The sequence below is a fragment of the Citrus clementina genome, unplaced genomic scaffold (assembly GCF_000493195.1).
Source record: "Citrus clementina cultivar Clemenules unplaced genomic scaffold, Citrus_clementina_v1.0 scaffold_9, whole genome shotgun sequence".
NCBI classification, from domain to species: domain Eukaryota; kingdom Viridiplantae; phylum Streptophyta; class Magnoliopsida; order Sapindales; family Rutaceae; genus Citrus; species Citrus x clementina.
The window spans coordinates 28,434,291-28,446,327 of NW_006261964.1; the positions used below are offsets into that span (position 1 = coordinate 28,434,291).

The following is a 12,037-nucleotide window of genomic DNA, read 5'->3' on the forward strand; positions in this document are numbered from 1 at the left end:
CAATCAAATAGTTATTGGTAATTAAAACATTTCTTAAATTAAAGGGCAAAAAATGGAAAAAAAAAAAAGAGGATTTTACAGTGCATTACTACAAAATCACATGACAATATTTTTACTATTTAGAATGTGATTATTATTTTGTTTATTAATCCTCGAAGCTATTTATCGTCGAGTCAGTGATTTTCAGCTATGACCAAAAGAGCACGTCGTATAGGACTTGGACCGGATCATGGGATCATGTTATCACGTGCCAAACACGTGTCGAAGAAAGTAGTGGGGGCCATTTAGATGGCAAATGAAACGACGCAATATCTAGCATTCAGCCAATGCACCAACAACAACAATACGACAAACTCAACTAATTTTTGAAACCCTTCAAAAGCCCCCTCTCAAATAAAACTAGGGTCCAGCTATCATGCAACAGTTGCAAGTGACACCAATTTTTGTTTTATGTGTTCTTAAATTTCATTTAACCTCTTATTTTCTTTTTTATTTATAAATTTATGTACTTTAACTAGTAATCTTTTAAAATGTAATTTTATTTTTATTTTATTTTTTTACATTTATTTATAAGTTTATGTGCTTTGGTTGGTGACTTTCTAAAAGATAATTTTATTTTATTTAAAATTATTTATCTTTTTAAAAAGAATAAATATAATAATAAGCTTATGACTAAATAATATTAAATTAAATAAATAATATTAAAAATGATATTATTTTTAAGACACTATTATTTTTTTAATATTATTTAGTTTTTTAAAGAATAAATATAATTATAAGCCTATGATTAAATAATATTAAATAAAAGAAAAGTAAAAATATTACAAATAATATATATTTTTAAGGCTCTCTACTGATTATTTTATTTTATTTTATGTTATTTAATTTTTTGAAAGAATAAATATAATAATAAGCATATGACTAAATAATATTAAATAAAATGGAATAAATAATATTTATTTTTAATGAAATAAATAATATTAAAATTTTATTCTTTTAAATAAATATACAATATTAAAAATATAATAATAAGCATATGACTAATTAAACAATATAAATTGAAAAAAAATTTGAACTTATGTGCTAAAAATTTCAACTCTTTAACTTGTTTATAGTTTTAATAAACACCAATAAGTGTAATGTTAATATTCAAATGGATAAATCTCTACCTTTAAAACTACATTTTCACTAAATCCAAAGGTTGAGGACTGAGATCAAGAAAAGACAAAATATAATGGTACCTTACAACTGTTGCAAGATAGCTAAGTCCAATAAACTAATAGTAATCACATAATTAAAACTAAAAAATCTGAAAAAAAAATTACTAGATTTTGCTGTTTATTTTCAGTAATATATCATTATCTTCAATCACATCACAAGTGGGTCGAAATTAAGAAAAAGCTTTATTAGATAATAGTGTTGACAACTTCAAAAAAGACTTAAAACGATAATAGAATTTTATAATAATTTGACTGGTAACGTCCACGTGAACAAATTCTTTATTCTTTTACATTCTCTATAATATTAAAAATATTAATGTTGCATGTTAAAAAAATCTTGTACATGACAATAATATAACAGTTACGTAAAACGGAAGCAAAGACCACATGTTCCTTACATTATTTTAAAAAAATGCAAATACGGAAGAAAGATTTACTACCTAGACTATTAGTCATAAGAGCACCTGTTTCTTACGGCAATTTGATATTTTATATTATTAAGATAAGATAGTCAAATAAAATTTAGGGAGATTGTCAATTTCCCTCTTACAGTAATTAACAAATATTATTTTCTCCTCTATTTTTTTTAATGGCCAAAAACCCCGCTAATAGCATAAGTTTACAATATTACCTTTATTTTCAACTACTGTTTTATTTGTATTTATTATAAATTAAATAAATCACATGAATAGAAACTAAATAAAAAATTAAGCATTAAAAATAAGAAATATATGTTTTGATATGAGCAAAAAAATTAATAATGAAATTTTTTTCTTGTACTTATTTATTTTGTGAAATTTTTCTTATAATAAATATATAAGAAAATTATTATAAAATGATAAAAAAAACTATTATAAGAAAATTTGAATGAAAAATAAAAATTTATTATAAGATAAATAATAAAATATTTTGCCGATACTTTTTACATTTAATTTTAAAATATTACACTATGTTTATTATAAGAAAATATTCACAAAATAAATAATTACAAAAAAAATTATTATTAATTTTTTTGCTCACATCAAAACATATATTTCTTGTTTTTAATACTTAATTTTTTATTTAGTTTCTATTCATATAATTTATTTAATTTATAATAAATGTAAATAAAAGAGTAGTTGAAAATAAGGGTAGTATTGTAAACTTATACTGTCAGTGGGGATTTCGGCCATTATAAAAACAGTAAGGGGGTAAATGGTATATGTTGATTACTATAGGGGAGAAAATGGCAATCCCCCTAAAATTTATCTTAATGCAACCTTAGTGGTCAAAGATACTTAAGTCAAAAATATTATTAGAAGGACTTGTTTGATTAATTGTTCAAATATTTTTGCTAACCTGTATATTTTAAAATAATATGAACTTATTAGAATTATTTTTTAGAAGTGGAGTGGATTTACAAAAAAATAATAAGGTGGGAATATCCTTACACCTAAAAAAAATCAAAGAGAAAAAAAATTTATAATAAAAAGATGTTATAATTTATCACCTAATGTTTTGAGTTATTATCTTTTGTAAAAAATTTTTGATAATTTATTTTTTACCACTTAAAGTTTTGATTTTTATTATTTTACTACCAAACCGTTAACTTCATTAATAAATTACTGCTATTACAGAGATCGTTCAAGAATTTCAACATGTGTAGTATTTTAGGCATTTCACAATGTATAATATTTGTAATTTTATCAATTAATTATTTAAAATATATAAAAATAATTAATTAATAACAATATTTATTTATTTTTATATAATTAATTTTGTATTTTTTGAATTTAGAGAGTTAAATTACACTACAATAGTTTACAACCAAAATAGATTTTTACTATAATTTTTGTTAAAAGTTATATTAACTTTAACAATTTATTGATAGAATGATAAAAACTGAATATTAAATAGGAAAAAGTAACTGTCAGAAATTTTTAATAATAAAATGTTATGGGAGAAAATATTATGTGGTAAAATGATAATAACTCTAATAAAAAATATACACGCAAAGACAAGGATGCCCTCACAGTGGTTAGAACAAACAGTAGATTGACTGTTTGGGGGCGGTTGGTTATAATTTTCTCTTGAGTGATTTCTATTGAAATGATTAAAAGTGGGCTTGGGCCTAGGCTTGGGCTTGGAGCTTGGGCTGGACAATTCTATATTTAGGGGAATCGGAATTAGACAGAAAATCGAAAGTGGTGTTGTATGGCAGAGGCAGGAAGAGGAACAACGAAGAGAAAAATGGGCGAAAGAAGAAGAGAAGCTGACGCCAAGAAGTCGACAACAACAACATCAAAGTGGCCAATCATTAAACCCAAACAAGACCTTCGGGTTTCTCGCCTCAAAGACACAGATCTCTTCACTGTAAGATTCCGATTCCATTTTTCAAATTCTACGTGCTGCGGTGAATCCTCTGTTGAAAAGTTTAATTTCTGAGGCAAATGTCCATTTGGGTTCGCGTTATTCTGTAGCAGGGATAGTTTTCTTAGAATCTTGTTAATGAATTTTCATTTTGTACCAGTGACGTTACTCTTTGATTAAGAAATCTAGTCTTTGTATGGTGAGTTCTTAACTTTGCTGTATGTGTAGGCGTAAGAATGTGGGGAGGTCAAAATTTTATATTATTCGTCACTTAGTAATTAAGATGTAATATGAAATGAGGCCTGTAATTTTGTAATCCATAGAGTTAGCTTTGAGCTGGAGCTCAAGCTTCAATATAATTTGGAGCTTGGTCCTTTTTGCTTCATTTTGCGGACGAGTGGGGTGGACATGCATGCTCTGGTCCTTTGCGATAGGATATTGATTGACCTGGAAAAATAACAGAGGGATTTCAGTTGCAATATGGAGATGGTTGGTGGTGAGGAAAGAAAGGGTAGAAAATCAGTTAATGAATTGTGAACACATAGGTGATCAATCAGGGATGAGATAGGGAATTCGGTCGAGTTTACTAACAAGAAGCAGGGAACGTGTGGAGAAAACAAATTATATGGAGATTGAGATAGCGGAAAGAATTTTTAGTATGGATTTCAAGCATTAATTCGGAGGATCAAAGTTAAAAATGGTCCTTGGAGAAGTGAACGGCAAGGAAATTGACTTGTTGAATGGTGAATGATGTGGAATCTGCTCTTTAGATTAAGATCTTTATGTAGGCACAAAAGGTTTTCCTGGATATATGGCTAATTTATATTACATTGAGAATGTCTTCTTTTGAATTTTCCTGTTCTCATAGTTCTTTGTTTATGTTATTAAGGTGCAAAATTTCTTTACATCTGCTGAATCAAAGGGATTTGTTAAAGCTGCTGAAGCAATGGGTTTTGTTCACCAAGGGAGCCTTGGCCCATTAAAAGGTGAAGCTTATAGAGATAATGATCGAATTTCTGTGAATGATCCTGTTCTTGCCGAGACGGTATGGGAGTCTGGACTTAGCAAATTATTTACTGATATTAAAATTCGGGGGAAGCTTGCTGTCGGCTTGAATCCAAATATCAGATTCTACAGGTTCATTGAATTTCTTCCTTGTAATTCGATCTCAAATTTTCATATGGATCCCTAGTATAAGGAACTTGCTTAGCTAGTGTGCTAATCATTTCCATACCTCCAAACGGTGCAGATCAAGTTTGTAATCTTAGAGTTAGGGGTAATCTTGATTGGCCTAGAAAGGAATGTTTTAGACTTTATACTAAGAGACCCCTTTGTCAAAGAGAATTCTCCATTATAAGCTGCCCATGTAACCCATGAAGTCACCAACCTTGATTTCTTTTAATATTCAGTATATGTTGTTTTTTCTATATTCCAGGTACAAGGTAGGTCAACGATTTGGACAACATATTGATGAAAGTGTTAACCTTGGGGATGGAAAGCGCACCCATTATACTTTGTTAATATATTTGAGTGGTGGTTTAAAAGCCAAGGCTAAAAATGATTTGAGTATCCATAATGATTCGTCCCCGGAGCCTCTTGTTGGAGGAGAGACTGTCTTCTATGGTTCAAGGAATAAACTTGTGGCCGAGGTGAATGTGTTTCCCTTTTCCCCTGCTCCTCATCATTTATTTTTCATACAAGCACAACCATTTAATCTTGTCTTTCCCATTTGCATTAGCCTTATGTAATAAAGTTGCATTTTCAATTTTGCCTATTTGTGCAATTTGAATACTGTAGGTAGCTCCTATTGAAGGAATGGCTCTCATACACATTCATGGTGACAAGTGTATGTTGCATGAAGCCCGGAATGTTATAAAGGGTGTCAAATACATCTTCCGTTCAGATGTAGTTTTTGCTTGAGGACAAGTCGTTATTCAAGTCAAGCAGGCTCGGCTTGTTAACTACCATCCATAACTCAGCTTGCTAGAACTTTATTTTGGTGGTGTGAATATGAATCTGAGTTTTTGAGCGACTGATAACATAACCTCTGACAAGTTGCAGTGGGGTGGAGTTGAATTTTGCAACTAAACAGTCAACAGCGAATCAAGTAGAACAACCTCGAATTTCCCTCTTTAAATGATAGTCTTTAAAGAAAGTTTCTGCAGTTTATGTTTCGTGCAGATGCTGTGTGCCGCTGCCTTTGCCCAACAGTAGTGACTTTATGTATGGACTCTGTATTACCACGCACTTTAAAAACACTGGTGTTACCATGTTGGCATGTGACACAAATTCGCACAAATTGTTTTACAATCTGTCAATTTATGGTACTTTATATTGCTCAATTCTGGATAATAATCAATTACATGATCGACATCGATTTTGCATTACAGCAATTCAGCAATACTCAATAAAAAAATAAGGGGAGGAAAAAAAAAAGTGTCTTATTACCGCTCTCTCATCTCTCTCTCAGGCTTAATTATAATTAATTAACCACTCCGCATTTGAGTCTCACTTCTCCATTTTCAATAATACTCACATTTCCAAGCTTCACCATAGAATTCACGAACTCTTTGAAGAACAAACCCTGGTCTATGGCAAACGATTCAACAATCCACTTGGTCCTGAAATCGCCAAACAGAGATTGATCTGATCCAAACACGCCCTTACCTACCGTAAGTTGTTTGTAATAGTTGTTATCAAAAGCGGACGATGTAGAGTCCAAGAACTGTCCAGCATTGCGATCTTTGTTTGGTTTTGGGCATTTGCTTCTAAGCTTTTCGGCGAAGTCAAGATCCATAGATGGGTCAATGTCAAGCAGTGAACTGAAGTTACGTAGCCTGGCTTCAAATGATGAGCAGTGTGAAAACCCTAGAGTGTGGCCACCTGATAAAGCAACCAAATCTTGAACTCCTAAGCCTCTTTGTGCAAAACTTTGAATGAGTTGTGTCACGTTGAACGTTGGTGCTGGTAAGCTTCTTGTTTCGGATGCTTTGGACACTCTTCCATCTTTCCTTCCTTTTAGAACATTCCAATAAGGTCCTCCAGACTATCAAAAATAAACAAATAAAAAGATATAAATCAAGATAATATATCATATATAATAATTCAAGAAAGACAGGGCGAAAAAAAATAAAAAAATAAAAAGAAACTCGGTGTCGAGTAAGGTCGGGTAAGTGGATTGAGTAATAAGATTACATAATTTGTAAGGTCAGGTGTATGAGAAAACACTCAGAATTCTAGCTTATGCAATTTCTATGTTATTGGGGCATATTGAGTGCAATTTGCACGTGATGTATATATTATACAGCACGCTAAGAAATTGAGCATCACCATGGTTACTACATCCCTTGCTGCAATGGCGATTATATCGGCGCAAGAAACTGTGTGTGGGCAAGCCTTTTCAAGCTCAGCTTTTGCGTCATCAATCACATAAAATGATCGAACTGAGATATTCGGAGGGCCATCCTTTTCAGCTTTGTTTTGCGGAGTCGAGTCCAGCAACACCGACGCATCACATCCCTATGTTTCATACCATAATATCATCATTTGAAACCATAGCAAATTAGAGGCCATTCAATTAATTTTTTGGCTCGTTAATTTTTCGGAGTACTTAAAGAGGAGAAGAATTAATTAACAATCATACCCTTATGAAACAATCGTGAAAGAACATCCTGAGGATGCGAGCTGGGACTTTCGGGTCATGCATTGAAGCATTACGAACAGCATCTAAAATGATTTTCTCGGCTTGCGGGCACGTTTGATCATAATAATGTGCATTCAGTGCTGCCTCTGCCTGCCCAAGTGACACTAAGAGAAGCAGAATAATTGCACAGACGAGATTCTTTGCAACCATTTTCTTTCTCACTTTTGAATGTGAAGAAATAATAATGGGAGATGATAACTAAAGCATACGGTGAAAGTGTCATTAGATGCATGCAACTATATATAGTATGAACAGTCCATAGACACAGACATTTAATATTTTAAATGTTGTGGATTTTATTTTCTTCCAAGTTACTCAATATACAACAGGAAAAAATTAAAAATTAAAAAAAATATTTATGTTTTTGAAGAAACTGGAGCGGCTAGCTTAATTTGGCGTGCTTTGAGACAAAGTAATTACACCTTAGCACTACCTAATCTACAATTTATACAATATATTAAAAATTAATACAAGATTAGGAGCCCGATCGTTGTGTTAATTAGCTGGTATCAAGTGGAAAGGCCATATATTATACTTAGAAGATATGTAATCAATTTTCATGGCTTGTCCGATTGCATATTGTGATGAATTTTCTTTAAATCGAACTTGATATCTCACGTGAATTTTCTCTGTCTTGATATCAAATGCAGTCTCATGTAAATTTATATCTAACAATCATTCGAAAAATAGAATTAAAAGTGAATTATTATTTTTTTTTTAAAAAAAGTAAACAATCTACCAATTAAAATTAGTGGGTGTTTTGTATTATAAGCCTGTGGTTGTAGAATTCATATTGGACAATGGAGAAGTTACTTATGAGCTACGTTGAAGACTCGAGTGTGAGTGAAATGAGTAAAAAGGTAAAAAAGAAATAATAAATAAATAAATAAAGACCAAATTACAAACAAATATTTTTGTGATTGTTAGCTTATATCTATCAGGTTTGTTGATGCTAGTACAGCTGGTGAAAGCTAAAGTACACAAGTAATTGAGTACCTTACGATAATATGTTGGTAGTGGCAAAATAAATAAATAAGTAAAATCAATAAATCATGTACTAGTAATATCGTATATATTGTTTATTTACCAAGAAACTGAAAGTCAGTTATGAGTGGAGCTTCTAACATCCCATGAGAACTCTTATGAAATTCTACTTGTTACATTTATAACTCTTCCATTAATCACAATTAACAAATAGAACAAAAGATACAACCGGGTTTTAATTAAATTGAAGCATCTTCTAGACTGAGTTCATTAAATTCAAGATATATTTTTCCGTAAGCAAAATAAATCATTAGGTAATTTATTTCCTCATTATTTCAAAACAATTTCGAGTTTATAAAAAAATTAATTATATCATACATTAAAATTTAAAGATAATAGCATCAAAATTGGGTGTAAAGACATTTTAATTTAATTAAATTCAATTTGTCCGTTTATGTAATTTCAATTAGTAATGTAGAACAATGTTTCCAGATATGGGATTTTATAAGGATTGTCAAAGGAGTGCGAAAAGCTTAACTCCTTCGTTATATAGAACTGCAACTTAAGTGGCCCAATATGGCCTTTGTTTTTCTGTTGACTTGGCCCTTAGTTAAGCTTGGGCCTATTAAATCGACACCCCAATCCGATCCACAGCTTCTCCTGGGCCTTATCCTCATCACCCACCCATTAACTTCTATGTAGTCCTCCCCCCCCCCCCCCCCAACACAACCCAAAAAAAAAAACCTTATACTTAGTATAATTTATAAACTACAACGAGCAAGTGACAACTGACAACAGTAATACTTAGTATTTTCATTTAGTATCACTATCAATTTGTATGTATTACAATTTTCATATAGAGTTGTTTTGTACAGATAACGTGATACCTCCAATATACAAACAACTATTATAAGTTTTCTCTTATATGCATCCTCCTTTATACTCTATTTGCAACCCACAAATTTCCTTAGATCGACATAATTATTTTTTTTTCGCAAAATTGATGCGACATGTTTTTAATTTCTAGCTCTCTCAGTCTCTTACTTCAATTACCAATTTACCATATAATTTCATTTCTATCATTATGTGTTACGACTATATTTGGCGTCCATTCTTATAAATTGCAAAGAAGTTTATCAGAAAAATCACCATCATTTTCATGGTCAAGTTCATGTAAATTCAACTCCCATTTCATTCAAATGCACTAATTGGGTATGTTGAATGTTTTAACAATAGCTTAAATTTCTAAATAAAATATTTAAGTAATTAAATATATTCTGATGATGCATCGTATCCTCATCTCAAGTTTGCTTCTAGGATAAGAACGCAACACGGAACAACTGAGGTTATCAATAATGAATCCACGTGTCAGTTTTGATTTAACTAAAAGGTCCCAGAAAACAGCTAGTCACCGACGCGTGTCAGTGGGGCCAGCCTGGAAAGCCCCAAAAAAAGTAGACCCTAGGGCTAGGTAGGGACCATCAATTAAAGATGGCAGGATAAATAACAGAAAAAACGGGTGGGTCCACAACCCTCGGACCACGTGCCGTCTTCACGTGATAACAACTCGTGGCCCACATTGAACCACTCATCTTGGTCCACACCTTTCTGGTTGACCCCCCCACCCCACGAGACGACCCACCTTGCACGTGCAATTCCGTTATCACGTGTTCCAACTTTTTAAAATAAACATATTTAAATAGGATAATAATATCTCAGTCCGGATTTTGATGAAACCACAATTAAACACACTCTTCTTGCAATTATTTTCATATTGGCCCCCTCATTAAGACTCCGCTAAAAAGCTGATTTGACACGAGTAATGCTGCATTTGTTAGTAATATTTACTGAGTTGACATGAGTAATGCTCCGGTTGCAAGCGATATTTAGACTTTCCATGCCCTGTAAAGTCGCGAAGAGTCATTTACTTGTTGATGTTTCTAAACATTGAGGGAAACCAGATATTATTTTGCCAAACGAGGAAGAAAAGATAAGAAAGGCAAAAGAAAATGTACAAAACGAGAGGGGACTTGAATCGATATTGTGATAATAATCCGGATGATGGGTTAACAAAAAAGGAACCTTGTTCCGTTCTTGTTGTGCATTAGCCGGTAGCTACATGCCTAGATTACAAAAATCAGCCCTTAAATCCTAAATATCGAATATTCATCACAAGTAAAAATCTAAGGCTTTGAACAGGTAGTTTGCTGGTTAGAAGTAGTAGCAGCAGCAGGCTTGCCAAGAAACTGAAGCTCTTTCTTATCATAAATCTGCAAAGAAAAATCTCTAAGCATCTGGGTAGTTGAAGTTGTGGTGGTAGCACTGTTACTAACACTAGCACTCGTCGTAGCAGTCGTAGTAGTACCGCTTGACGAACACGAACCCAAGACACCATCAGAGCCCTGCCCTTCACTTGATTGTGCTGTTGCGGATACAAAACTCGAAATGGGTCTAGTTTGAAGATTAAAAATGGGCGTTGCGGCTGCGGGAAAGGCCCATAATTGAGCTTGATTAGACACAGTGCCGCAACTGACAACGCCAGATTGTGCAGCTTGTAACATGAACGCACCCATTGGCCATAACGGAACAAAACCTTGTCCGGCACTGATACTATTATTAATATTATTGTTATGGTACGACGTCGTTGTGGGTGTAATTGGTGCCAGCCCGGACGAGAGTGAGCTTTGGCTGCTGCTGCTGCTGCTGCTGTGCTGTTCGTTAATATCAATGAACTCGCTGTTACACGGTCTCTTCCGCCGTTTCCTCGGCAGTTCTTCGCCGGCAGGTTTCGCTGGAGACGTTGTGGGAATCTTTAACGTTCCGTTAACGGAAACGGCGATAGCCGGGACCGTGCCAGTGCCAGTGGCCTCAATAATGGCTGGCTCGGCGTGTTCCAGTAACCAACGGATGGTTTCACCGTCGGACTTGTGACCGAGTTCGCGGGTTAGTTGAAAGATCCTGGCCGCACACGTGGCGGGCATTCTAATCCTACGGCCGCGGCCTTCGACCTTGGTGTGCCGATCTTTGGAAGGGCGTCTGGGTACGAGCTTCTGCGAGCGGCTGATTGGTGGTGCTGCGGGTACCATGGGGACTTGAACGAGGCCCATTGGCTGCAAAGCAGAGTGATCGCATTCTTGATTCTCTGGGTCCGTTAGTGCCTCTTCTTTCATTGGGACCGTTGGTTCTTGCTGTGGGTCCATGATTGATGTTTCTGACCGTGAGAAATTTTTGGAGGCGTTGCTGTTGCTCTGTTCTTCGTTGTTGTTAATTTCTTCCGTGTTGAATAAACGAAAAACAAACCTATCAAGAAAACCCAAAATGGTAAAACCCAAAAGTAATCAACAAGGAATTGGCCGAGAGGAAACAAAGCTATCAGGCTATAGAACCCTAAAATAGTTACTAATATGTAACAGAGAAATGGTACGTTGACTGTGTTTTGAATCTTATTTTTTGAAAAATTAATAGAGAAAGGACATGGAAATAGATTTTTATTAAAAATAAATACAGAAAAGTAACAGTGGAAAGAGAAATAAGGGGAGCGGGGGGGGGGGGGGAAGAGAGAGAGAGAGAGAGAGAGAGAGAGAGAGAAACAAACCCTAGAAAACGAAGCTGCCCCACTTATCCTGCTGATGTGAGTCCGAACAAAGAGAGGGACCCTCCAGTGCCTATTTATTTATAGTGGAAAACGCATCGACGGCTGGAAAAGTCACGCCTAACTCAGTGTTCCGGTGATGTTGACACGTGGTGGATCCCATCTTTAAAAAGTCGGCCCCTTCAAATT

The 12,037-nt window shown here is 33.8% G+C and overlaps 3 protein-coding genes across 3 annotated transcripts; 1 reads left to right on the top strand and 2 right to left on the bottom strand.

Moving 5' to 3' along the window:
• The first annotated feature begins 3,413 nt into the window (after positions 1–3,413).
• Positions 3,414–5,950, top strand: LOC18033552. Its single transcript, XM_006421753.2, has 4 exons — positions 3,414–3,572; positions 4,459–4,706; positions 5,005–5,218; positions 5,367–5,950. Exons 1-4 carry the CDS (start codon positions 3,414–3,416, stop codon positions 5,487–5,489), a joined length of 744 nt encoding a protein of 247 aa, XP_006421816.1. The 3' UTR covers positions 5,490–5,950.
• A 101-nt stretch (positions 5,951–6,051) lies between these two features.
• LOC18033209 (peroxidase 66) lies at positions 6,052–7,422 on the bottom strand. The gene is made up of 3 exons (XM_006421754.1): positions 7,213–7,422; positions 6,900–7,088; positions 6,052–6,615 (listed from the first exon to the last, which is right to left on the bottom strand). Exons 1-3 carry the CDS (start codon positions 7,420–7,422, stop codon positions 6,052–6,054), a joined length of 963 nt encoding a protein of 320 aa, XP_006421817.1.
• Positions 7,423–10,283: 2,861 nt separating this feature from the next.
• LOC18033365 (transcription factor TCP19) lies at positions 10,284–12,025 on the bottom strand. The gene is made up of 2 exons (XM_006421755.2): positions 11,852–12,025; positions 10,284–11,556 (listed from the first exon to the last, which is right to left on the bottom strand). Exon 2 carries the CDS (start codon positions 11,454–11,456, stop codon positions 10,440–10,442), a length of 1,017 nt encoding a protein of 338 aa, XP_006421818.1. The 5' UTR covers positions 11,457–11,556; positions 11,852–12,025; the 3' UTR covers positions 10,284–10,439.
• Between the last annotated feature and the right edge of the window lie 12 nt (positions 12,026–12,037).

Coding starts and splice junctions, on each gene's coding strand:
- LOC18033209 (XM_006421754.1), bottom strand. CDS start 7,422: ATGGTTGCAAAGAATCTCGTCTGTGCAATTATTCTGCTTCTCTTAGTG. Junction 7,089..7,212: donor TTCACGATTGTTTCATAAGG/GTATGATTGTTA, acceptor TATGAAACATAG/GGATGTGATGCGTCGGTGTT. Junction 6,616..6,899: donor CAAGGGATGTAGTAACCATG/GTGATGCTCAAT, acceptor TATTTTTGATAG/TCTGGAGGACCTTATTGGAA.
- LOC18033552 (XM_006421753.2), top strand. CDS start 3,414: ATGGCAGAGGCAGGAAGAGGAACAACGAAGAGAAAAATGGGCGAAAGA. Junction 4,707..5,004: donor CCAAATATCAGATTCTACAG/GTTCATTGAATT, acceptor TCTATATTCCAG/GTACAAGGTAGGTCAACGAT. Junction 5,219..5,366: donor GGAATAAACTTGTGGCCGAG/GTGAATGTGTTT, acceptor TGAATACTGTAG/GTAGCTCCTATTGAAGGAAT.
- LOC18033365 (XM_006421755.2), bottom strand. CDS start 11,456: ATGGACCCACAGCAAGAACCAACGGTCCCAATGAAAGAAGAGGCACTA.